Source organism: Podarcis melisellensis (assembly GCF_964234715.1).
Source record: "Podarcis melisellensis genome assembly, chromosome: 1".
Classification (NCBI taxonomy): Eukaryota; Metazoa; Chordata; class Lepidosauria; order Squamata; family Lacertidae; genus Podarcis; species Podarcis melisellensis.
In genome coordinates this window covers 49,787,276-49,812,752 of record NC_138528.1, presented here as the reverse complement: position 1 = coordinate 49,812,752, position 25,477 = coordinate 49,787,276, and the positions used below count along the sequence as shown (strand labels likewise).

Genomic DNA, 25,477 nt, shown 5'->3' with positions numbered 1-25,477 from the left:
GGTCCTCGTCTCTGTGGAAAGTGCCGCGGCGGATGCAGAGTCAGCGCTCCCCGCTTGCCCTGAGCGGATGAAAACAAACAGCAGCAATGGCGGCGGTGGCGGCGGCTGCAGGGGGAGTCTGCGGCCGTGAGGGACACCCTGGATGTGTAACCTGCGACGACGGGCAGGTCGGCTCGTAGGGCCTGAGCGACTTCTCCTCGAAGGCCGGCGCCGGTTCCTCAGAGCCTTCCTCGAAGGGGCGGCGCAAGCGGAGACTCCACTCGTACGTGGGCCAGCCAGCCTCGGGCATTCCCAACCCCTTCCCTGGGCTGGACCAAGCACTGGGCAGCGGCGAGTGGAGGCCGGATATTGGTCACCCGCCTCGGGACCAAAGGTCCCAACAGGCCTTCTCCCCAGCAGGCGCTGTTTTCCCGGCAGGCTTGGGCCACGAATCTACGAAACCCCCACCCCCCGCCATATTCCCAGACGGGGCTGAGGAAAGCCTTGTCCCGCGCGGGAATTGGGCAGCGGAGCCGAGCGCGAAAGGTGCGCTAGATAGAAGGGAGACGAGAGGCGGGCGGCCCTCAGGTCTACGGGGCCGGAGGGGTCTTGGCGCTGCGAGCCCCCATTGGGGTTCCTGAGGTGACCCCAGCAAAGGACGTTCACTGCCACGTCTCCTCTCCGAGGAAAGAAGCCACAGGAGGCGGCGAGGGCGGCACCTTCCAGCCCTTCGAGTCGAAACCAGCCGCGAGGATTTCGGAGAGGCCCACTGGGTCTGACCATGAGGAGGGACTAAGATAGCCTCCGGGCTCGTCCCCGGAATGAGACCCCGAGCCGTCACCTCAGCCTTCTCCCCGCAGGTAATTCCCCCCTGCACCTCAGATGCACATAATTTGATGGGTTTCGACTAGGCTTCTGCTGGAGTAGGATGATGGGTCTGCTCCCACAGAGTAGGTAGGGGTGGGGAGAGCAGCGGATCACAGTCTGATTGTATAGAGTTGTGGGTAGTAGGGAAAATAGGGCTGCGAGGACTGTTTATTTCTAGACAAACCTTTCAGAACCTAAGGAGTACTGAAAATAAAACCTCCTTGAGGATATGATGTAGTCAACGTATGACGTGGCACATGCATGACCTTGGGTTTAAACCCAGCTGCACCACTAAATTTCTTAGCATGTGTGATGTGGGAGCTTGAATATATATGTAACTGATTTCATGACCTTGCCAAAAGGGAGTTTTGTTGACTGATGTTGTTTCAGATCTGCTGTTGATAACTGATGTAGCTGCTTTAAAGCAACAGTATTCAAAGGATTCCAGCAACACAGGACCTATTTTCACTAACTAGTTCTACATCATGTGTTCCTTTGAGGATCAAGCTGCCAGTCTTTATGCTGCATACTTTGTCTTCATCATGTGATCTGACCTCATGGTCTTTTGATCTAGAGATATTTCTAAATCTTTCAGGCAACCATGTGACTAAAATAATGTGAGGCTTTTCTAACTCTTGGGCCACAATTCAACACAAATTCAAGTATGCTTAAGTTCACTGAAATCTTAACCAAAACAGTGCAATTCTGCTACGAGGAGTGGGACTTTCTCTCTAGTTAATACGTTTAGTATTTCAGTCTTGGTGTGCCTAACTCTGCATTGGAATGTGGCTCTGGGTCTTTAAAATACCTATTGCGTAATGGAAAAACTAGGCCATTCACATAAACAAAAAATAGTTTAGTTAGAATCACTGGCTTTTTTGAATTTCAATAAAAGAGAAAAGGCATTTTAGAAACATGTTTTTATTTGCCTTAAAATTACATTTCTTTTCCCCAAGAATTTATATTAACTTAGGGACTAAGCAATGTTTGCTACCTTCCAGTTTGTTGTAACAACAAGAATAAAAAAGTTGATAATCATAGTTTGGTTCCTATCAAGAAGAAAATCTACCTCAAAACCTAAAATAGGGCTGCTTCATATTTACAGGAATTAAGGCATATGCCTCTGTGTACTATATCTGCCAATAGGGTTCCTTGTAAAGTGTTAGAATTTTGTCTGCTCTGGTTGATTTTCATGTATGCTGCATTCACTGAGGGACCCCAGAGCCAGCCATGGCTTTTGATGACATCTGTAGTGCACACACAAATCAAACAGAATATGGTTCTTGCACATAGTGGGCAGTGTTGTAGGTACACATATTATACTATGCACATTGGAAGCAGCCCTCAGGAGGTACAAAATGGGGAATTCTTGTAAGCTGTCTCACTATTTTAGGAAATATAATAAATGGGGATAAGTGAACCATAGGTCTTTAGGACATCATATTTAGTATTTTCTCCAAATTTAGAAATATATGTTCATAATGTAACAGAATTAATTTTCATTCCAGAACAAAATGAGATCCAGCTTGTCAAGTTTATAAACATATGCTTTCTATCATAGAATCTGTACTAAGAGCAAATTCAATTATCCAAGTGCCAGTGTTTATGTAATCAAAACATTACCATGCATGCACAAGAGAGAGATATCAGCACGCTTCTGGGTATCCCAGCTTGCAAAAGTACTAAAAATCTTTAGGTTGAGGCAGGGGAGTCAAAACAGCCCATTGAAAGCTGAGTACATTGACTGAGGTGGGTGATGCCAGGAGTGTAAGGAAGGAAGGCTTGGCTGACTGGAGCACTATACAGAAGCACTCCATACTGCAACATATTCTTACTGGCCCAAAATATTATACAGTCAGTTTTCTTCTAATGTTGTTAAATAATTAATGATTATTATTACATGTAGCTGTTGTTTTTTAATTCAGGAAATCAGTAACTTACAGTGGATTCCCACAAACTCTCCTTTCTAGGTACTGAGCAGGCTGAAATTTCTTGCCTTTAACATTGCACTCAGTTCTCTGGGTCCAAGAAAGACTAATGGTGAGGTGGCATACATTAGATCTGCCTGGACTTGAATTCAAGGATAATTATTTCTCCTGAAAGAATCAACCCCTAAGTTGGAGCTCTATCTAGTGTTTCTTGTTCCTCTTAGGAGATTGTGATGCAAATGTTGCCAAGACAACTGCTCCCTACTCTCAAAACATTGTAAACAGGCAAAGGAGGAGCAGGTTCATAAAGGCTTTGTGTGTCACCCAGATGTGTTTGGCTTTCATTTGAATTTTTTTATTGGGCTCTTTTAAAATGTTTTCCTGCTTTTAAGGAGTTTGCACTAGAGAAAGCAATGCTGCTGTTAATTGGAAAGCCTTGTGAAATAGAAAACTGTCTTATACTGAGTGCATCTAGCCCAGTATTGGTTGTTTTGACTGGCAGTAGCTTTCAAAGTTGTTGAACCAAAGTTTTTCACATCCTCATGTTACCCAAGTGCTTTTAACTGGTGATTAAACCTGGAACTTTCTGCCTCCAAAGTTAATGCCTTACTACTGAGCTACAGCTTGGCCCAAAGTGAATGATCTGTAACCTGAGAATCATGAAGTATCTCTGATATTCTAGTACCTTGTGAAGGTTCTAGAATCACTGCACTGAGAGGCATAACCAGTATAATTGTCCATCCTGTATTCTCGTTGAAATACTATATGGGTTGAGGTTACTCATTTCTTAACACCCTTTGTTTTAAATGTGTCTGCCAGAATGGAGAGCAAAGAAAGCTGTTTCCTTACCCTGTAAAAAGAAACCTGCCATCACAGTGTTATTGAAGAACAGTTTTGACCTGAGAGAAGGGGATATCTAGCTTTTGGAAAAAAGTCATTGTAATTTGTTTTTGCTGCTTTATTACTCCATTTTAATTAATACTTATTAATTTGATTTTTTTTGTAAACCGCTTTGTGTTATATAAATAATAATAAATGAAATATTTTGCTTTAAATATGCTGTGTATTATAGTTACTCAGGAAAGAGGCACTAAAAGCAACAAGGGTTTAGAGTAGGATTGGTCCCATGGAAATTACCACCATGCAGTAAAGCACAAGCATGTCTGAAATATACAGTAGACCATCACAAAGAAGGTGTGTCACATATGTGAATTTGTGTTAGATTTCCATTATATAATGGAAGTTTTTCTTCAAAACTTCAAAAATGAAAATTTTGATAAGTGCTACAGTTTGTGTGTATTGATTTTCATGTGAGGATGGGGGTGTCAGTTGCAAAAAGGCTTTCTGAAGCCTGGAACCCAATAGTTCCCTGACCTGACAAGCTCATAGGTAAAAAATATCACCTTTTAGATAATGTTGGTTATCCTCTGGGCTGAAAATAAATATTCTGACATTATGGCTCCAGCTGTGTTCAGTAACATTGGTAGATCACTGAGAAAAATAGTGTGTGATGTTTAGCATGATCCACTCAAATTCACGGGACAAGTTAGTCAATTTGTGTTCCATTGATTTCAGTGGGTCTTCTCAAGCACGACTTAGTCTGTATCCAGCTCATGATCCATATATTGGTCAAATTCTGTTATATAAAACTTTATTTTCAGCAAGCAAACATGCAAATTTTCCTAACTACAGCTTAGGTCAAATCTGTTGGCCCTTTTTGTTCTACACTGCATTTTATCTGTCACAGTTTCATTATAACTAGGTAGGTATCATTGTTCATTTATCAAGAAATGAAATAGTTTATCAAATATCACACCTGTTTAGAGAAAGAGACAGTATTATTCAGGTGTACTTTGCACTTTTGCCCAGTGCTGAGTCCATTGCATTTTAACATATTGTTTCAAGGAATGTACCTGTGAAACATTCTGGGATGGTGGAGAGATGGGATGGTGGGGAGTGTCTGGGGGTATCTGGAAGACATTTATTATGGCATGAACTTTCACAGACTAGCACCTGCTCATAAGTATGACTTGTTATTTTTATTTAGCACATAGCTACAGTATGGCTGTGACATGACAAATGCCAGCTCTGTCCACATATCCACTCCAGCAACACAATTGGAGGACTTAATAAAAATATCATCAGCTATACTGCCATCAGGGGGTCAGTCACCTGCCAGTACTGCTCTGCTGCCTACATAGGTCAATTTTTATGCAAAAAATGACTTCCATGTGTAGACTCTCATTGCTTTGTACAAATGTGCTTCTTTAAATGCATATAATGACCAAACTCATTTGGCACTTAGTTCTAGCAAGTTCAGCAGCTTAAATGAAATGTGATCTTTTCCTGCTCCAGTTCCCATAACAACTGAGGTGATTTTGAAAATGCACATAAACTTTTCACTGGTGCATATTCTCTTCGTGGCTAGTAGTTTATTAATGTAATTCACACAAATTTATCTCAGCAAGGTTAAGATTAGTTTTATGTCTCTTTAAGATTACCATAGTTTCCTGAAGTTCATTAACTTTGATTAGTTTAAATAATATAGTAAGCTCTCCTGTTAGTAACAAATTGGAATATTTATGCCTGTTCTATTCTAGATTTCCATATGCAATGGACACTGACCTCAGCTCCCAGGACAGGAAGGACCTGGACAAGTTCATCAAATTTTTTGCCCTGAAGGTAATTTTTTGTTTTTTGGAATAGAAGTAAAAAAAATAAATCCACATTCCTGTTGCACTGTGACAAACCAAAACTCCCTATACTTATTGCAGTGCCACATGCTGCTGTGCCATAATGTTGACTGATGCAATGTCAAAACCTTTTAAAACAACATTTTCTGCTGATCTCTGACTTCATTTGGATTTCTAAAAATATAGATTATAGTATCAAAACAAAGCCCCATAGTCATCCAGCTTTTGAATATGACAAGCTCTTATTTGACTGTCAGGTGACTTGTCTGCAGACCTTGGGACTGAATGACATATGCTTAAGAGTCAAGGAAAGGGATTTGGAACTGGGATTCCAGGTAGACAAAGCAGGAAGCCACACAGTGGTGAGGTTAGGGAAGGGAAGGGAGGTATCTAGATATCAAAGCCTTGCTTATAGACAGCATCCTATAGCACCCATTGATTGTCCTGCGCTGATTGACTGAGATTAGTATAGAAGTTGCAGAGCAAGCTGGTAAAGCGTAAGTACAGATTAAAGGAGAAATGTATGGTTTTACCAACAAGAGAGGTGAATGATCTCGACAGCAAGAGGGGAAGGATAAAATCATGGAAGACCAACAAAAACACGGAAGTAGTGAAAGCGGTTACTTTTTTTTCTGTGTTTCATTTCATCTCTCTCTTGTTTAGTTACAAATCTTGACTTCTCACAAAACTCATATTTTCTCTTTCAGACTGTACAAGTGATTGTCCAGGCCCGACTTGGTGAAAAAATCTGTACTCGATCATCATCCTCGCCAACAGGCTCTGACTGGGTAAAGTATATTCCTCATAGCAATCCCATTATTCCCATACTTGTGTCATGTTAAGATACAGGAAACAAAAGACTGAAGCAGAACTGCAAACATAGAACCATGCAAAAATGTTAAAACAGTATTCCTTTTCTTTTTAACCACATAAAACTACTATTTGGGCATCTTGTGGTACTGGATATAAAAATAATATATATGTCTGAATAGTTTCTACCTCAGCTGATTCTGGGTAGATTTCTCTTAATTGCTTTTCATCTGTGGCTCTGATAAAAGCTCTCAAGAGAGGGACTGTAAATAGAGAGAACAAGGCAGGGGAAAGCTGGGAAATTTTTGTGATGATATTATCTGCTTTACAAAAAAAAGTAAAGCAAGACTGTTATTAGTAATCATCAGTGTGTGACAGCAGAGAATATTTTGTCCTGTTGTCATCTTTATACGAATCTAATGTGTACCTCAAATTTCAAAACCTGGAAACCAAAAAAGTATTTACTTGTGAATGTAAATACGGCATCAAATCTAATGCGCACACTAATTTTTGTGATGAAATGTGGCAAAAAAAAGGTGTGCATTACATTTGAGTAAATACAGTAAGTTGTAAGTTCCAATACATACCGTATTTTTCGCCCTATAAGACGCACTTTTTCCCCTCCAAAAATGAAGGGGAAATGTGTGTGCGTCCTATGGGGCAAATGCAGGCTTTCGCTGAAGCCTGGAGAGCGAGGGGGGTCGGTGCGCACCGACCCCTCTCGCTCTCCAGGCTTCAGGAAGCTATCCACTAGCCGTGAGAGACCCAGCTCTCCCAAGGCTAGCGGAGACCTTGCTGGCACCCAGAAGCTTGGGGCGCGCTGAGCTCCGCTCACCCCAAGCTTTGGGATTAGCGTAGCACTCTGCTAGCCCTGGGAGAGCCGTGCGGCTCTCCCACAGCTAGTGGAGACCTTGCTGGCACCCAGAAGCTTGGGGCTTGCTGAGCTCAGCACACCCCAAGCTTCGGGCTTAGCACAGTGGACCTGGAGGGGGGGGGAATAAATTTTTTCCCCTTTATTTCCCCCCAAAAAAACTAGGTGCGTCCTATGGGGCGAAAAATATGGTACATTCATGTTGTGTGACACATGGTAGATTTCTCAAATAAGTTCCTCAAAAGTAAAATCAATTCTCTTAATTTTGCAGTTCAACTTGGCAATCAAAGATATCCCAGAAGTTACCCATGAAGCAAAAAAAGCCTTGGCAGGACAGCTGCCTGCTGTTGGGCGGTCAATGTGTGTGGAAATCTCTCTCAAAACCTCTGAGGTATGTATTGGACACTGTTAAGGAGAGTCTATACATAAAAAAGAGCCACCCTAGGTCATAAACTGCAGTTACTATGTTGTTGTCACATTCTTTATAGAGGGCTGTGTAGAGGCACCCTAACTATCCAAAACAGTTTTTCAGCCTAAATACAGTATCTGTTTTTAAAATAATCATCATTAGAAAAATAAAAAAATGAACTGTATGATGGTTACCACGTATAGGGTTGAGCTTTAAACAAGCAAACAAACTGCTTTCAACAAACAAACAGCCCATCAGAAGCATGTGGGGTGGGGCCAAACTGTTGAGGCCATTTGTAGGTATATTTGTCATTTGAAGTCAAAAGGAAGCTGGGCGCATCTCACAAGGGGGAAAAGGTACCCCTGTTTATATATACAAATCTTTAAACTTATGAATCAGAAGGAGCAAACCATAGCTACAAATTCATTATTACGTGTAGTATTTTGAATTTTGTGTCTCCATTCAACTTCCAAAGGGACCACAGTAAGATCAAAAAAGTTGATAAACCTATTTTGCAGGTTTTTCCCATTCATTGAGCATCTCACAAAGATGTTATTTAAACATTCCTCTTTCCACTGCAGGGGGATTCCATGGAGTTGGAAATTTGGTGTTTGGAAATGAATGAAAAGTAAGTGTGTGTTGCTGATTCTTGTCCAATAAGCTGATATTTCTTGGCTGACTGAGTGCATAAGGGCGCAGGACTTCATCTGAATACTAGTTGCTGGGAAACAACAATGGGAGAGGGCTGTTGCACTCATGTTCTGTTTGTGGGCTTCCCACAGTGGTTGGCCACTCAACTAAATAGTTATTTGGTCTGATTCAGCAGGACTCTTCTTATGTTCTTAGTCATGTTCACAGTTTCCCCACTTGCCTTGAAGCAGATATAACAGGGTAGAGCTAAAACCATGTGAGGTTTGGATTATCTTCAATGACTATAGTTGCAAGCCAATATGGTTAAATGGTAATAGCAACCACTCCGTGTGCACTCAGGTTTAGGAAATGCATGAATTACGAAATAGGAAAGTTGAGTTAAATTAGATTGTTTTCTGTTGGTTGTTTTGGTTGTTGGTGATTTTAAATGACTAATTTAAATCAATCCACCCTGGATCTAAAAGGGCAGTTATTATTAGATGGCAGAAAGCTCTAAAATAAATCCTCCTATTGACCCATGATTTAAATGGCCTGTTTTGATTTAACAATGTTGTAGAAGACACTGGAGTTAAATTATCTACAATGAGTCAGCAGTTTAGTTCTGTTTTTTTTTATAATTCTGCATTAGGCAAACATAATTAACCACAAGCACCTGCTGCTTCGTAGCTTTTGCTTGTCTCCTAGACTATAGAAAAATTGCAAAGGGACTTAAGGTTTTATCACATTTATCATTCAAGTAAGAGAGAACTCTTGGTATCTGTTAGCTGAGAAATTCAAGTGTCTTTTCACAGAACATACCTGTTCAGTATTTAAAGTCATGTGTATCTTGTGCTGAAGTACAAGGATTTCTAATTGATTACAAATAAGAATTATGCAAGATAATTATATAGGTATCTACAAGCTTTGTAAGAAAATAAGCTTCAAAATGCTCAAAAACTTACAGTAATTAATTCTAGTACAAGATTATTTGTAACTTCTGCAAATACTTTTTTGCAATTAGATAAATATTCTTTGGGAACAAATTGCATGAGGTATATGAATAGATTGTGTTTCTAAGGGCAGGTTGTAATCTCAATTGCTTCTATTTTACATGGCTAAATCTAATGTAGACCCCAAATGTCACTGTCTCTAGCTTGTATTGGTGTACTTTGTGTCACTTCATTGAGAATATTGGACTAACTCTTTCTGTGTGCTTTTTAGGTGTGATAAAGAAATCAAAGTTTCCTACACTGTGTACAACAGACTGTCTCTATTACTGAAGTCTTTACTTGCTATAACAAGGGTGACTCCTGCCTACAGACTCTCTAGGAAACAAGGTCATGAATATGTAATATTGTACAGGTAATAAATATTGAAATAGAAACAATAGAACTATTGGCTCTTATGCACTTTTCCCACTCATTTTTTCCTATGGTATTTTGCAATTCTTGATCAACGCTTCATTATTTTTCTTTAGCTTCTCCATATTCTTAGAATATCTTTCCCTTTAAAAGCCAACTTACTTCCTCAGTTGTTTCCTTTAAAAGGATCCTTAGTTAAAACATAACTTTTTCCTCCCATCTTTGTCTTAGAACATGTCTGGTAGAAAGTTTTCGGACTGCTAAAGGTTTGGCGGGTGAGGGGGGATCTTTTTTAAATAGAAAAGGCAAGCCTGAATTGGGTCTTACAATGGTATTTCTGGTTCATCTGCTGACCAGTGAATAGCATATCAGCTGTGGGTTCAGATTTCCAGCTCAGCCATGAATTTACTGGATGATGGCATTGGACAAACTGCTGTCTTTCAGTCCCAGTTACTCATGAGTAAAAGGCAATAATACTCAGATAAATATTGTATGGGTAAAGAATCTTAATCTTGTAAAGTACTTTGTAAATCAGAAGACACAGCTCAATGATAAACACTTGGTGCACCTGACTTTATACTACCTAGTAGACTATGTTTAATGTGCTCTCTCTCTCTCTCTCTCTCTCTCTCTCTCTCTCTCTCATAGGATATACTTCGGAGAAGTTCAGCTGAGTGGCTTGGGAGAAGGTATGGTTTGGCAATGAAGAAACTAGCTGAAGACTTAAAAAAATAACTACTATATACCAGTAACAAAACAGTCAGGGAGAATATAAGAAGAAAATGAAGGATTTTGGATGTAGGGGGAATTAGGATATTCCCCTACTGGAGGTCAATAATAGCAATATAGCAAGTGCATCAGTCCCTACATGGACTAGCACAATTAGTAAAATAACTTTTTTTTAAAAAGGTGCTGAGAGTTTTATTAGGAAGAGGTATGCCTTCAGTAAGGGATATGGCAGGAGAGCATATTGTTATCCCTTTGGTGCTAGCAGAATGACATAAACTGTCATTCAGCAACAGAGAAATGGCAAATCAATCTTTATCTTTAATGCTGACAATTAAATTATTATTTTATTATTATTAATTATCATTATTGGTAATTTTTCTTCTATTTCCATAGGATTTCAGACCGTCCGTGTTGGGACAGTGGGTACTCCATTAGGCACCATCACTTTGTCCTGTGCCTACAGAATCAACCTAGCTTTCATGTCTACCAGGTGAGAACATGAGAGTCAAACTAAGCCACATTTTCCAGGACGCTTTCCATTTGGTAGCCCTGAGTCATGCTCCTGAACACCAATTTCCTTGTTCATGTGTGGAGTTGCAGGGTTGAATTGTGGGGATGCTCTGCTTCCCATTAACTGATGCAGAAGAGCAGTCTAGCTGTCAGAATTGGGGTTGCAGCAGAGAAGAGAACACAGTCTTATGAATAACACCATTTGCTTGTTGCATTGCAGGCAGTTTGAGAGGACCCCACCTATCATGGGGATTATCATTGATCACTTTGTGGACCGTCCCTACCCCAGCTCCTCACCCATGCATCCCTGCAATTACAGGTGAGGAAATACAAATCACAGATCATAGGTGAAGGCAGTTCTTCCCAAATACAGAGCCTCTACATCATGCACTGCTGGGTGGAGAAAAGAAAAAGTCCTTACATGAAATGGAAAACCCTTCATTTTCTAGTCTATAAGAAGTGGGTGAATGGCATATGAGGGTTCTTAGACTTTCAGACTCTCTCTAGTTCACGTAGACAGTGGTTCACTTGAATTCTCATTTGCATCATTAGTATATAATCAGAAAAAATAGTATGCAGAGTGAAAACTCTTTACTGCTAAGTGAAATGAGTTGCAGAAGAAAGCTAACACAGTGCATTGAAAGCATTGATTTTAGTGTTTGTACACTCAAGTGTCAGTATTCAAAAGCATTCGTGGTTCATTTATTTCATATAGTTTTCAAATACTGGGTCTACTTTAATTTGTGAAAGGGAGTGTTTATCAGCAGATGCTTCTGCTGGAGGAAGAGGGACCGGAGGTATGCCATCTCCCTCACTTTTTGCAACCCTCAGGAGCAGTGAAACTAGGAACTGATTAATAACTACCCCCTCCTTGTGAGTGGAATTCCACTTATGGGAAGCCTAGAGCCAACCCATTGCAATGTATAATACTTTGACAAAGAATCATAGAATTTTAGAGTTTGAAGGGTCCTCTAGTCCAGTCCTCTGCAGTGCAGGAATCTCAACTGAAGCATACATAACAGGTGGTCATCAAAATCAAAAGGTTGTTTTAGTAAAAGGTTTTATTTTATAAACATTTCCTTTGCAGTCAGACCAAAAGAAATGATAAGGTGCTTTAAACTGGCTTTGAAGCTACATTTTGTACATCTCTACAGTATAGCTGTCAACTTTTCCCTTGTGAGGGATCCTATTTGGAATAAGGGAATTTCCCTTAAAAAAAGGGAAACGTTGACAGCTATGCTCTACAGCTGGCAGCATAGGTAACATTTATCAGGAAGAGTCTTCCTAACAAAAACTAGAAGGCAGATATGAGAATAATGTTTCATCCTTCTCCTGGACAAATAAAATCTTAATCTAGTAGCATTTATTTAAACCCCGATAAGGAAAGAGTTAGAGCTCCTTCATAATTCTCCTTTCAACTCCACTCAGATGTTCTGGGTCTGTCTACAATGTCTGTCTCTGTATGTACATTAAATCTTGCGTTTTATTGAACATTCCCATTTTGAAGTTTATCTCCTCCTGTTACAGAACAGCTGGTGAGGAAAATGCATACCCATCAGTGGAAGATTCTCAAGAAGCCTGCACCACCTCTTTTTCTACTTCTCCACCATCACAGGTAAACAATTTTTCAGAGACCATTGTATGTTTTCCAGCATGCCTCTTTCAGAGAGGCAACTAGCTGTACTGTCATGTTTGCCAACAAGGCATGTTTTAGTTTACAGACACTTGTATTTTTAGTTAACGTTTTAAGAAATTGAATATTACAGATTGTTAGACAAATACAAAAATGAAGGTTACTGAAAACTAAATGATAGTTTACTGCATCTGTGCCTAATGATAAATTTCCTTGTGCATACATTTCACTTCTACAAAAATTCTGTCTCTTTATAGATAAAACAATGTGGTATTGGTCACACTTGATTGCACAGAGTACAATTTAAGTTCTGAATCAATTTTGCTGACAATCTGTTGATTGCAGAGTATTCACCTGTTTCCATCCTGCTGCAATTTAAAAACCTTTCTCTATACCTGGCAATTGTAAAAAACTTGAAGATGGGTCACTTTTCTCTTTGTGCCTTTTAAAACTTTGCATACTCAGGCCGATGTATTCAATAGATTTAAAAGACTGGCAAAGAGCCTTTGGAGCTGTGCAGTTGGTGTTGAAGGTTTAGTTTTCGAATCTCCTTCACTAGGGCAACCCTGGTGTGGAAATGAGTTTCTGATTGCATTTCCAGAAGAGAAGATATGTAAACAGATGTTGTTAGGGAAGGAGAAGGCATGTAACACTTGCGGTGCACATAATTCTAGGAAACTGCTGAGGATCATATCTTAACTTCAGGCTAGAAGATGAGGGCATGCTCTATAGGCAGCTGTGGGTTGAGCACAGCCTTCTGCTTCACCCCTGTTTTCCTGGATCAAAGTGTCCAGTTCCAATTTATGTATGTTTTGGGGCACTCTAAAGATTTTTGCCTTATGCTTAGGGGCTCTCCTGGTTGCCCAGTCAAATATCACAGAAGAAACAAGTTCCTATAAAAGGTTCTGAATCTGTTACTTCAGTTGCCTCAATCAAACTCTAGTTTGAAGACACATGGCTTCTGACTTTGATTCTGACTTTGACAGCCAGCACAGCTGATGAGTTTGTGGCTCAAGGCTTTTTCTCTGTTCTTGATAAGGTTTGTGCTCAGCTGCTCTGTAACAGGGCGAGGTATCTTTTAAAAAAAAACAAACAGTGTTTGACAAAGCCTATTGTCTTACTGTTTGTATTGAACCTTCAAGCCTAGTGCAACTGGAGATTGCTTTGATCACTGAGATGCATGAGGACTTAGTGTGATCTCCACTTTATATAGCTCCCCCTTCGCTCAGTTATCATCAACAGCTATTCAAGCCTAGTTGTTAAGATGATCAATAATAATAATAATAATAATTCCTACTACATCTGACTTTAGAAGAGAGTTTCAGGCTGTTGGTTATATATGATCAGCAGTGAATTCATTGATAAAGACTACAACTAGGAACACTTTTTTTAAAAAGCGGACAACAGTTTCCTGACATTATAAGGCATGCAGCTCAACTGCAATTCTGCAACTCTTTGACATGTATGAATGTTTCTCATAGCTGTAGCCACAGTCCTCACCAACATTCACTTCATCCAACTCTTTTCAGTTTTTCTTTCTGAAGTCTTTTTCTTTTCCTTTCCTTTTGTGTTTTCTTTTGTGCGTCTGTGTTCAGTGTGTATTTACTGTCACTAAAGCACATTTTCAGACCCCTCCTCCTGTCGTGACGGATACATTGAAGGGCCCTTTGATGGGGCTGACCTTTTCACATCAAGTGAGTTCATAGTAGAAAAAAATATGTTTGGCCTGACAACACCTTTAAAATAAAGAAGGTGCATGACAAAAGTATTTTTTCACTAACCAGTAAATCATTTTCCTTAGATTTGGCTCTTTAGGCTGATTAGCCTAAAATAAAACATGCATTTGAATTTAATGTGCTTAGACGTTTGCAAAATCTGTTCAGTTACTGACTACCTTTTAGAAAAGAAAATGAATCAAAATCTCTGAAGTTATAAATTTATTGTCTTTGTTGCTGAACAGGAAATTTGCAAAGAAGCAATGAAAATATATAGTTTATACCACAGTGCAAACTGTATAGAGCAATTGTAGAATACTGATTGCTTCGTGGAATACAGTTTTCTGGAAATTGCTGTATGTTTTCTTGAGTTGACCAGGGGACAGGAAATAAACAGTATTTTTCACCTCTGAAGAAATTAAAAGTTTATTGTCACAATTGTAAAGGGCTGAAGCAGTTATTGTACCTCAGGAGTCAATTTTATTCTAGTGGATTAATTTTGTTACAGTTGGCCTTAGACATTGGCTTTTGGCGCACGTTAATTAATTACTGTGAGCCCAGTATTCCACATATCCATTTCTTCTGTTTCTTTTCCAGAGCTTTCCGATAGCCCAGTGAGGAATTTAATATTTTGTTGTCCAATTTCTGTAGCTGTGTCAGACTGTGCTTTGGGAGTGTGATACCAATAGATTCTATTTTTGAATGTTACCTGAGTCATTTTGAAAACAGTCCTGTTTTTATTTGTTTGAATTCCCTGAAATCCTGTTTTTATTTGTTTTATATGCTTTTACACAACTGTTCTTTTAAGGGTTTGATGTAGTATTCTTGTTTTAATGATATTGTTTATTAGGTTATATATACAATTTAAAGATTTTTAAAATATTAAGCAGAGGAAGGTTTTGGCTATGAGGTAGGCTTTCACATTGAGGACTATAAAATGCCTGCTCTGGAAATTTTTGCCTCTATAAGTGAGATGCAGAATGTGAGGCTTTATGTTCGGGCTTTGCCCTTCTTGGTGTGGGAGTCAAAGAGAAGCATGCAGTTGGTCACATGATTTGTTTGACAATGAACCTATATCCACAGTTAGAGTCTGCTGTCAGAGCAATGGTTTTCCAGGCTTCTTCTGTAGCATTTATTTAATAAAGGCAGTGAAAATCATAGGAAGTTGAAGTAGCGTACTGTATAACAATAATAAATAAAACATTTCAATTAAAAAGACAGAACAGTTATTTTAAAAAAAAAACCTCATAGAAAACAAATAATAAACACAGCTTTTAAGTAATTGCTCTCTTGTCCAGCATGTTATTGGTCAACACACTTCATACTATCCTCTCAGTCCTATATGAATGCCATCTCCATGATTTTGTAGGTGTTGTGCATCATTTTTAAGCAAAATCCATGCTTGAGAGTGGTCCCTGGTAATCCTAAACACAACTTTAAAATAAGTTCCATTGAAATCGGTGGCAACTTTTTCTTTTAAGTAAAGATGTCTAGGATTGGTTTGGTTTGGTTTAGTTTGGTTTTGTGTGTGCATGTGGCTCAGACTTCCTCAGTTCCAGCCTAGTATTTTATTCTGCAAATCTGATTTCTTTTCCTGGCCTTTTCCAGTAATTCTGAAAATTATTCAGACTGTGTGGGGTTTTCCCTTTCTCTCCCTTTCCCTTTCCCCCTCTCATTTCTTAGCTCTCCAGCTCTCGTCTTTCTTATCAGCCTACAGCCCTGGGAGTTGGATCAGCTGACCTGGCCTACCCAGTAGTCTTTGCTGGCGGCTTGAGTGCTGCACATCCTCACCAGGTATTCTTAGAGGTTTGAGACCATTTGATATGTCTCATAGCTAACTCTGTTCCTTAACTGTTGACATATTTCTCTATCCATTCTTACCCCATTATTTTACTTGTAGGGTACAGTCAGAGCTGAGCAACATGAGAAGCAGCCTTGCTTTGCCTGTTAAGAAATTTGAAGGCTTTCTGCCATAAAGCAAAGAAAACTGGAGGATATCCTAGTCAAGTGTTGGGAATGTGGGGCCAGTGCCCAGCTTTCTTTGTCATGTCTGGTTATCACTCTCCTTAGTTGATAATTTCTTCTGGTGCTCCCTGTCTTAACTTCATTGTAAGTGACTGAGATCCTCTCCAGCTCTCTTTACCTGTTGGTAGGAAGCCTTCAGGCAGAACCAGGCTGTTTCTCATATCATGAGTATAACATGTAACCAGCTGTCAGCTACCTATCATTGAGAGTCAGGCAACCATATATTTGAAAATAAAAGAGCCTAGAGCTTTTTTAAATGAATACTAAAATATCTAATTTTCTTATCCCTTTCTCCTCCAGTTGATGGTTCCAGGGAAGGATGGAGGAGTGCCCTTGATTCCTAGCCAACCAGTTCATGGCACTCAGGCTGATCATGAGAGAATGGCCACATGCACCCCTTTGGATGGGGGTCACTACTCTGCAGTTACTCCAGCTAGCAGGTAAGTTTTCCATCTCTCCATGGTGATTCATAGTCTTACTACAGGTTTTAAAAATAATAATTCATTTGCTAGGCTATAAGCAGCTTTCTGGAAAGAGGCAGTTAGGAAGATTTAACTTTCCCTAATTCACTTTCGGGGGAAAGAAAGGGAGGAAAAAGAATCTGAAAGTGCAGAGAAAGCATGTGTAAGCACGATTCTCCTACATTTGCAGTAACTACAGCCCTATAGGAAGATAGAACAGTAATTTTACAAATCCAACAGCTGTTTGATAGAATGTTTTCATAGTAAAATGCATCTACACACATAAAATCAACATTATTTAGTATTCAGTAATTACAGTAACTTTCACTATTCTTGATGGATCAGCACCTAAAGTTCAGCATTGTTTCGGACTTTGGAAACTTTACAAATTTCAGTAGCAGCTAAAAATGTAAGAACTGGAGCTGTACTCTTGGTAAGATCTACATCTGTCTGATCCAGCTACTTTTAATGCCACTATTTCCACCTTGTGACATTTCATTAGTTCCACATACTAGACTCTTCATTAGTAATAATAAAGTAGTTGTGGTTTCATTTCTGTAAAATGACTGACTGCAGGTACTAAAGCATAGTTGTAGCTTCTAACAAGAATACCTAAAACACCAATTCCTGCAGAGCTTCTGTTAGGGTTAAGCACAAACCTTGCCCTTTAGAGTTGAGGACAGTACCAACACTGACATTTGCAGTTTAATACTGGTAGCTTTGGCAAACTTAACATTTCTATTTTTCCTGAGGATGTAATTTAGACAAGCGCCTGGGATGCTGGTCTCAAATTGCCCACTGTCTGTCCCCTTAAATAAACTTAAATAAACATGCAAACACTTCATCTTCACTTGTAAAGCTGTAACACTATTTAATACTGGTCCAGCCAGCACTGCTGTACAGTTCAATTTCTTGATTTCAGTTAATGTTAGGAAGCTCCCACAAGCTTAGAAGAAGCCAATTTAGTGTTTTTTATGTTTATGTGTGATATCAATATATACAGATTGACAGATCCACCTGTGCCAATTAATCACCATATTTGACAGGAATAAATCATCCATGCATACTACACCTCAAAGTCATGAAATGGGATACAAATGCAATAAAAAATAGGGCTTTCAAAAGCTGAACAGGTGTAGGTGGCACTATTTGGTCTAGGGCCTGTTCACGTGTATTCCATAATCTCTGGGTAGTGCCCCTGTTCATATGGCTGTAATCTCCCTCTCCACACCTGTACCTGCATCCATGAGGGATATGATCAGGAGCCTCTAAAGGCCTGGAATGACATTGCCTTTTGAAGACATTTATGGTGTGGATATTAATTCAACATACAAATCACAACTTGAAGTGGGGAGATACCCATGAAAATATTAAGAAAACAAAATCCATTAAGGAAAATTCTGTTTTGCACAAAGAAAGAGAAAAGAGTAGTGAAATATTCTATGGGAACAGTTTTGTAGTCTTTTATCCAGAATGTGGCTGGGAGGGTTCTGTTCAAATTGTATTACAGAAATCCTCCACCAACTTCACTGGTTACCAGTTTGTTCTCGGGCTCAATTCAAAGGGTTGGCTTCGATATTTAAAATCTTGGGACCACAATATGTTAAGACACACACAGCCTGCAAATGAGTCTGTCCAGGATTTCTACTCCACTTTGGAGACCTTCCTTTGGGGCCACCACCTTCACCACTATCTGAAATACAGCAAGTGGGTACCCAGGAGAGGGCCTTTTCAGTTTTATTTGGGATGACTACTGAGATAACTTTGATTCACCATGAACTTTGCTGATACTTTTTACACATTATGCATTGTCCTTTGTGTGTAGAATACTGCCTTTTGTACCTGCAGTACAACATATGGGTAAACAAATAATACACTCTCATGTACCAGTGCTTCATTCCAGAGCTTGTACAGAGCAAGAAAACAAAAGGAAATCAATTAATACCCCTTCTCTTTTCTCTCTCAGTGAGGACACAGAAACTGTATCTAACAGCAGTGAAGGAAAGAGTGGGTCCCCACATGATCTCTGGGAGACAATATTTGTGCGGAAGGTGGGAGCCTTTGTCAATAAACCTATCAACCAGGTAATTTAAGTTCATTGCTCTTGGAGACTTTGTGTCAGAAATATGGTGGTTGCAAGTCTTGCATTGAGCAAGAGGTTGGACAAGATCTTTTCCAGCTCTAAAATTCTATGATGTGCTGTTCTTTAGGAAAGAAAAAACACAAGGAATATCCTCTTCCTTGACACAGGAGGCAGAAAACAACAGCAGCCTTTCTATTTCTTTCTTCTTCGAACATTAGTTGATCATAGTTTGAAGATTCACAGTGCTGTGTTGCATGCTGGGTAAGAGGAGCAGCATTTGACTGAACATTTGGGATTCTGTCTTTTGATCCTTTCTAGGTGACCATGGCCAGTTTGGACATTCCTTTTGCTATGTTTGCTCCCAAGAACATTGAGCCAGAAGATAATGACCCCATGGTAAGAAATGCCAGTCTTGCTCAGTCCTGCCTTCTCAGATTTGAGTGGGTCTGAATTTCCTAACCCAGCCATTAGCATGCTTGTGCTTTCTGACTGAAAAACGTAACTTTTAGCATCCATTTAATTCCCTCATGCCAGTGTTTGGGTATGTTGGTCTGACACTTGGATTTCTTCAACAGGTGAATCCTCCTGACTCTCCAGAAATAGAGTCTCCCCTCCAGGGCAGCCTACACTCAGTGGGCTCCAGTGGCAGCAGCAATGGGAACATCCACGACGATTTTGTTATGGTTGATTTTGTAAGTTGATGCAGCCCTTTACATACACATGCAACCTTCGCCTCGATGTCTGAAGCAGAACTGAAATGCTAAAATATATGAAAATCCTTGGGAAAAGGCATCTTCACAGAACCAATGTGGGGCAAATGGCTCTGAATATTATTTCATTAAAAAGCAGAAGTGTACTGATGTGGCCTCCCAAAATATTGAAAGACTGATCTTGCAGGAATTCCAGCATGCTGGACCCTTTTGAGAGACCTGAAACTTTTATTCTTAAGAACCCATGATGAGTTTTACTCATAGGAGTAGAACGCAAAGGCTATTTGATGCAGCCTTCTGTCCAAAATAAAATAAATTATTTCACAAACCATGCCCCCAAATCAATCTCAGCAAATTCTCTACATCACTCAGATTATAGGGTGACAAGAGCAAAGAGCAGTATCTAAGAAGGTGGTCTACAACACAGGTTATAATAATTTATTATTATATGTCGCCTATTTCACTGGGTTGCCCCAGCCACTCTGGGCAGCTCCCAACAAAAATAGTAAAAGCAATATAACACCACACACTACAAACTAAAGGTTCACCTGCAGTCCAGAGAATAGCCAGATGACCAATTTTGATAGGAGAAAGATGAAAACATGTTCTACTATATGCTGTACATTGTGCTGTTGGGTGAAACAATGGAATGCATTTCATTGACAGTGGTTAAATACATTATCAGATGATGATCGAACAGAGCACTGTTGTGTTATCAATGTACAGCTGACTGATATTTGTCCATTTAATTCTAGAAACCGGCATTTTCTAAGGATGACATTCTCCCAATAGACCTTGGAACATTCTACCGTGAATTTCAGAATCCTCCTCAGCTCAGCAGCCTCTCCATTGATATTGGGGCTCAGTCCATGGCAGAAGATCTGGTATGCAAAAATAGGATTTCAGTTTGAGGGACATTGCTCCCTGCCATACATAAACCAAATATGCCTTATTTGAGAGGACTGATCAAACAGGTCATTCATTATTTAATGTGTCAGATAACGGTTGGAGGATGGATGGCAGCTAACAGATTGAGGTTGAATCCTGACAAGACAGAAGTACTGTTTTTGGGGGACAGGAGGCGGGCAGGTGTGGAGGATTCCCTGGTCCTGAATGGGGTAACTGTGCCCCTGAAGGACCAGGTGCGCAGCCTGGGAGTCATTTTGGACTCACAGCTGTCCATGGAGGCACAGGTCAAATCTGCATCCAGGGCAGCTGTGTACCAGCTCCATCTGGTACGTAGGCTGAGACCCTATCTGCCTGCAGACTGTCTCGCCAGAGTGGTACATGCTCTGGTTATCTCCCGCTTGGACTACTGCAATGCACTCTACGTGGGGCTACCTTTGAAGGTGACCCGGAAACTACAACTAATCCAGAATGCGGCAGCTAGACTGGTGACTGGGAGCGGCCGCCGAGACCATATAACACCGGTCTTGAAAGACCTACATTGGCTCCCAGTACGTTTCCGAGCACAATTCAAAGTGTTGGTGCTGACCTTTAAAGCCCTAAACGGCCTTGGTCCAGTATATCTGAAGGAGCGTCTCCTCCCCCATCGTTCTGCCCGGACACTGAGGTCCAGCTCTGAGGGCCTTCTGGCGGTTCCCTCACTGCGAGAGGCCAGGTTACAGGGAACCAGGCAGAGGGCCTTCTCGGTAGTGGCGCCCGCCCTGTGGAACGCCCTCCCATCAGATGTCAAAGCGATAAACATCTACCTGACATTCAGAAGACATCTGAAGGCAGCCCTGTTCAGGGAAGTTTTTAATATGTGACATTTCAGTGTATCTTTTATCTTTGTTGGAAGCCGCCCAGAGTGGCTGGGGAAACCCAACCAGATGGGCGGGGTACAAATAATAAATTATTATTATTATAACTGTGCTGTGAACTCAAAAGTGCCAAAGCGCCAAGTTCAAATCTTTTGTAAGTGCTATAAAAATACATGGCCTTAGGCAGGCCACTTTCTCAACACCTTAGACCGCCCCAGTGACCACCCACAAAATGTACTGGAAAAATCGTTTTGACATGCCTTACAGGGTTTTTGTAGGGTTCCTTGAGATAAAGCACAGTATATGAAGAAGTAACATTTTGAAGTACAACATAAATATGTTGTTACAAGATCATCCAAGGTGTTTTCTGACACTGGTTCTCATTTCCCTGCTTCCCTACATCCTCAGAATTGTACCATCCTTAGCTCCCTCAGACAGTATCCTGCACTCAGTCACAACTTCATATGTTCTCCTATGTGCAAAACTGATTCCTTAAGCACAGTGCTCCCCCTGCCCCTTGAGCATATCTTTCCTATGAGGTCTTTGTCTTAACTCTTCAGTCTTCATTCCCAACTGTAGCCGAGCAAGTCTGACTACATTTGCTCACACTCTTCTCTCCCTCCCTTTTGTTTTCTTTGCTTTATTATAGATCATATGCTCTTCATGGTTAATGACATGTTTGTTTTTGCCTCTGAAACTCTGTAAAATGTACAAAAGGTTTTTAAAGAAAATCCCTGCAAGTTGCCATCTGTTAGCAGCAGGCTGACAAGTGTTATTGTCCTAAAGCTGCTCCAGCAAATTTCAGAGGCCACAATCTCATGCACCTTCACACCTGCAAACAAGCCATGGACTTGGATAGATGCTGTTTACAGCATTTTACTCCTTTCCAGGGTAGCTGTGCATACAGGTTGGGAAATCTTGAGAGCATTTCATAGTTTGATAGTAATGTTGTGCTGAATCTATTGAATCAGATCTGTCTTCAGATAAAGCATTATTATTAATTATGCCTTACTCTGCTCTTCTGTTTTATGTTTTTTGAACTACCTCTTTTATTCCTGTGTCTCAGGGGTGAGGAGCCTGTGGTCCCTCAAATGCTCTTGGACTACCATGCCCATCATCCCTTACCATTGACCATGTTGGCTGGTGCTGATGGGAGTTGGAGTTCAACAATATCTGGAGGGCCCCCGCACCTGCTGTGTATTATGTTAAAGAAAAAAGAACTGGCTAATGTAGCTACTGATAATTTTTCTTTGTCTTCACAGGATTCTCTACCAGATAAACTGGCTGTCCATGAGAAAAATGTCAAAGAATTTGATGCCTTTGTAGAGACCTTACAGTAAAACGGCTTATTCTACAGCAGCATTGAACTTTTTAGACACCCTGGAAAAGGAAGCCCATGCATTCTGCCTTTCTTCCCTTAGTGTCTTGTTCTGTCCCCATCCCCCAATTTCGTAGGCACTATTGCTTTGCTCTTCAGGTGCAGAAACAGTGGTCTGTATCTCTTTGAACTAGTCCTTGGGAAGAGTGTGACTTGCTTTCCTACCCGTGTGAAGTTCGTATTGAATACAATGCATTAGGAAACAAGATCAAGGCCCGTTCTTCTTCCGTTTTCTCATATGTTGAGAGACACCGATGGTTCTTCCTCCCTCAACAGGGCTCTACAATCTGGTTTCCTGGGGACAGTCTTTTTCCCTGCCTCTGCAGTAACGCCAAGCAGAAATAACTCTAACTAAATGTAACTGTCTTGTGAGCACTGTAGATTCTACTAGCGTGGTTCAAACACCGGCTTGCCTTCAGCAAGTGCAGCTAAAACATAAGGGCAAGGGGCCGTTTTTCACCAGTGGTGCCCTAAACAAAGCAAACATAATGTTGCACAGCTGTGTGGAAACAAGAATTGAGGGGCCTGACCTGATTGTCTAGTGCAGTTTCAAAGTAAGCCACAGACGCTAAAAGAATTATTTCTTTGTATATTACCTGCCAACACGGTGTGTGTCAATATATTGCCTCCCCAAGACCACAAGCATGGTCTGTGGCATTTGGAGAAGTTCCAGAGTTTGTAGGCTGTGTTTACAGTCAGCAGGTGTAAATATGAATTAGGAATCCTAATTCTCTAGGGTTATTTAATTGGGGAGGGGTCTTTAGTCCAAAGTTCTTTCCTCTATTCCCCTCAAATGTTGCTGCTCTATCATAAAATAAGAAATATTTATTACTCTAAAGGAAACCTATATTTAAAAAAATTGTATGTGGATGCTTTCACTTTGTAAAGTAGCCATATAGGCTGCTTTGTCCTTTGTCACTGCAAGTATGTTGTTCCAAACAGCTGTCATTTCCCCCACTCCCGTTTGCAGGGTAAACTATAATACTTATTTTCAGAAACAGACATGGTTATGCTTTCAAAGTGATCTCTTCTGGTGACTCGATTTCCATTCTGCCCTGTTGGGTCTGTGGATGCCATAAATAAAAATGCACATGTTGATGCAGTGCACTGGTAGAAAGTTTCTAAAATGATTGTCTCCGACAGGCTTATACATTCGCTGTGATCTGCACGTAGTTAGAAAGTAGCTTTTTCAGACAAGCACATTTTAAAGAAGTTTGTGGTACTTGTTTTAATTGATGGGGTTTTGATTGGCTAAAAGTTTATTTTTGTAATGACTTAGCCATTAAGCAGTGTGATTGGCTGACATTGCTATGTGTTTGATCTGCCTGCTCTGTTCTTCACCAAATATGGGGAAGGAAAAACAACACTAAGCATCAGCTCAGGGATAAGTTAGACTCTGGGCACAACTTCTTTCTTCCTTTTCATTAGAAACCAGGCTGAGACTGCAATCCTGTGCAAACTTTCTTGCGAGTAAATCCCATTAAACTCTGTGGAAGTTAATTCTGAGGAAACATGCTTAGGATTGTACTGTAAAATGCCGAAGACCATTCCCTGCAACCTGTTATAAACTATTTCTTATGACTGTGGACATGAAGGACCATTTATGGTTTCCTGATTAAAGTAATGAGATGTTAACTTCCTGAAGTATATGGTTCCATTTCTTGTTGATGAAGGGGGTTTATTTGTTTTAGGCAACAGCCATCATTTAACCATGTAGCCTCTCTAGGTTTCTCACCCCTACTGCTGGACAGAAATGAGCTGAAGCTCCAATTTCTTGCCTTCAAGCATGTTGCTGTTTGCATTACTAACTCTCAATACCTACTGGCAATACCTTTGCATGACACTGGTCCATGAAAAAACATGATCTAACCCCAGTCTCTGGCCTAAAGTGCTCCTGGGTAGTTGTCTTTGGCAGAAGTAATAATATCAAAACTACCCCTAAAAGTCTCTTGCAAAATGCCACAAACTGTGTAATGTCTGATCCAGGGCCTTCTGTGGTTTGTTAGGTGCTTTGGGAATTCATCCTTCTAGCCAGACTGGAATATAGCACAATGAAATTATATTCCTATAATGACCTACAAGGTGACCAATGGTTTTCCCAAGACCAGCTGATGATGATAGTACAGTGGTACCTCTAGTTACGAACTTAATTCGTTCCAGAGGTCCGTTCTTAACCTGAAACTGTTCTTAACTAGAGGCGTGTTTTCACTAATGGGGCCTCTTGCTGCCGCTGCGCCGCCAGCACACGATTTCCATTCTCATCCTGGGGCAAAGTTCTCAACTTGAGGTAACTCTTCCATGTTTGCGGAGTTTGTAACCTGAATCATTTGTAACCTGAGGCGTTTGTAACTCGAGGTATGGTACCACTGTACTGCTATGGAGATAATGTCTACATAAGTTGACTTTAGTGCACTGACAAGAGAATCTGTTAAGGAAACATCTGCCTGCTCTCTGGTTAGTTACTTGCAGAGTGGCTGATCCCGCTGAAATGATCAAGTGACATTTGCCTCCCTACCAGCCAAATTATAGTTACTAGATCACTCGTAACTATTTTTTGCAGCTTCCCCCTGAAGTTTCTCCATATGATGGCAATGCCTGTATAGTTTCTCCTCTTCGCACCAAGATGCTGCAATAGTTAAAGGAAGCTTGCCAGTTGCTGCCTGTTCCATTTGCTTCAGATCAATATATCTCTGCACAGAACTGCCATGGAAGGGCCCAATAAATACAGATGTGCCTCTGCATGGAATATGCAGCGCTGCTGGGTTTTTTATACTGCTTTCTTTGTGGTTTTCCAAGTCTTGCTACTTGGTTCAGTTTAAGAGTAAATTATTCCTTAGTTAGACCTGATCAAGATATTAATTTACTAATGTAGAACGGGGATCCAGTTTTTTTTCAGACTTTCAAAGATAGATATCTTACTGC

The 25,477-nt window shown here is 40.4% G+C and overlaps 1 protein-coding gene across 10 annotated transcripts; it reads left to right on the top strand.

The window, feature by feature from the left end:
- Positions 1-67: 67 nt before the first annotated feature.
- Positions 68-24,190, top strand: ATG13 (autophagy related 13). Of its 10 annotated transcripts, none has more exons than XM_081901325.1 (18): positions 71-839; positions 5,375-5,456; positions 6,175-6,255; positions 7,420-7,539; positions 8,139-8,185; positions 9,409-9,549; positions 10,197-10,237; positions 10,671-10,767; positions 11,008-11,106; positions 12,315-12,402; positions 14,016-14,114; positions 15,846-15,929; positions 16,461-16,600; positions 18,588-18,705; positions 19,023-19,100; positions 19,280-19,396; positions 20,170-20,298; positions 22,440-24,190. In XM_081901325.1, the coding sequence occupies exons 2-18, from the start codon at positions 5,388-5,390 to the stop codon at positions 22,515-22,517; spliced, it is 1,626 nt and encodes a 541-aa protein (XP_081757451.1). In that variant the 5' UTR covers positions 71-839; positions 5,375-5,387; the 3' UTR covers positions 22,518-24,190. The 10 variants fall into 10 exon arrangements, with proteins under 10 accessions (XP_081757453.1, XP_081757457.1, XP_081757455.1 ...); XM_081901322.1 differs by having other exon boundaries at positions 15,819-15,929; XM_081901324.1 differs by lacking the exon at positions 71-839 and adding an exon at positions 4,439-4,536 and having other exon boundaries at positions 15,819-15,929.
- Positions 24,191-25,477: the final 1,287 nt, after the last annotated feature.

What these genes read in the sequence shown, in the direction of transcription:
- ATG13 (XM_081901322.1), top strand. Translation starts at nt 5,388, where the DNA reads ATGGACACTGACCTCAGCTCCCAGGACAGGAAGGACCTGGACAAGTTC. An exon ending in TCTCTCTCAAAACCTCTGAG is followed by an intron (nt 7,540 to 8,138) that starts GTATGTATTGGA and finishes TTTCCACTGCAG; the next exon opens with GGGGATTCCATGGAGTTGGA. An exon ending in GCTGAGTGGCTTGGGAGAAG is followed by an intron (nt 10,238 to 10,670) that starts GTATGGTTTGGC and finishes CTATTTCCATAG; the next exon opens with GATTTCAGACCGTCCGTGTT.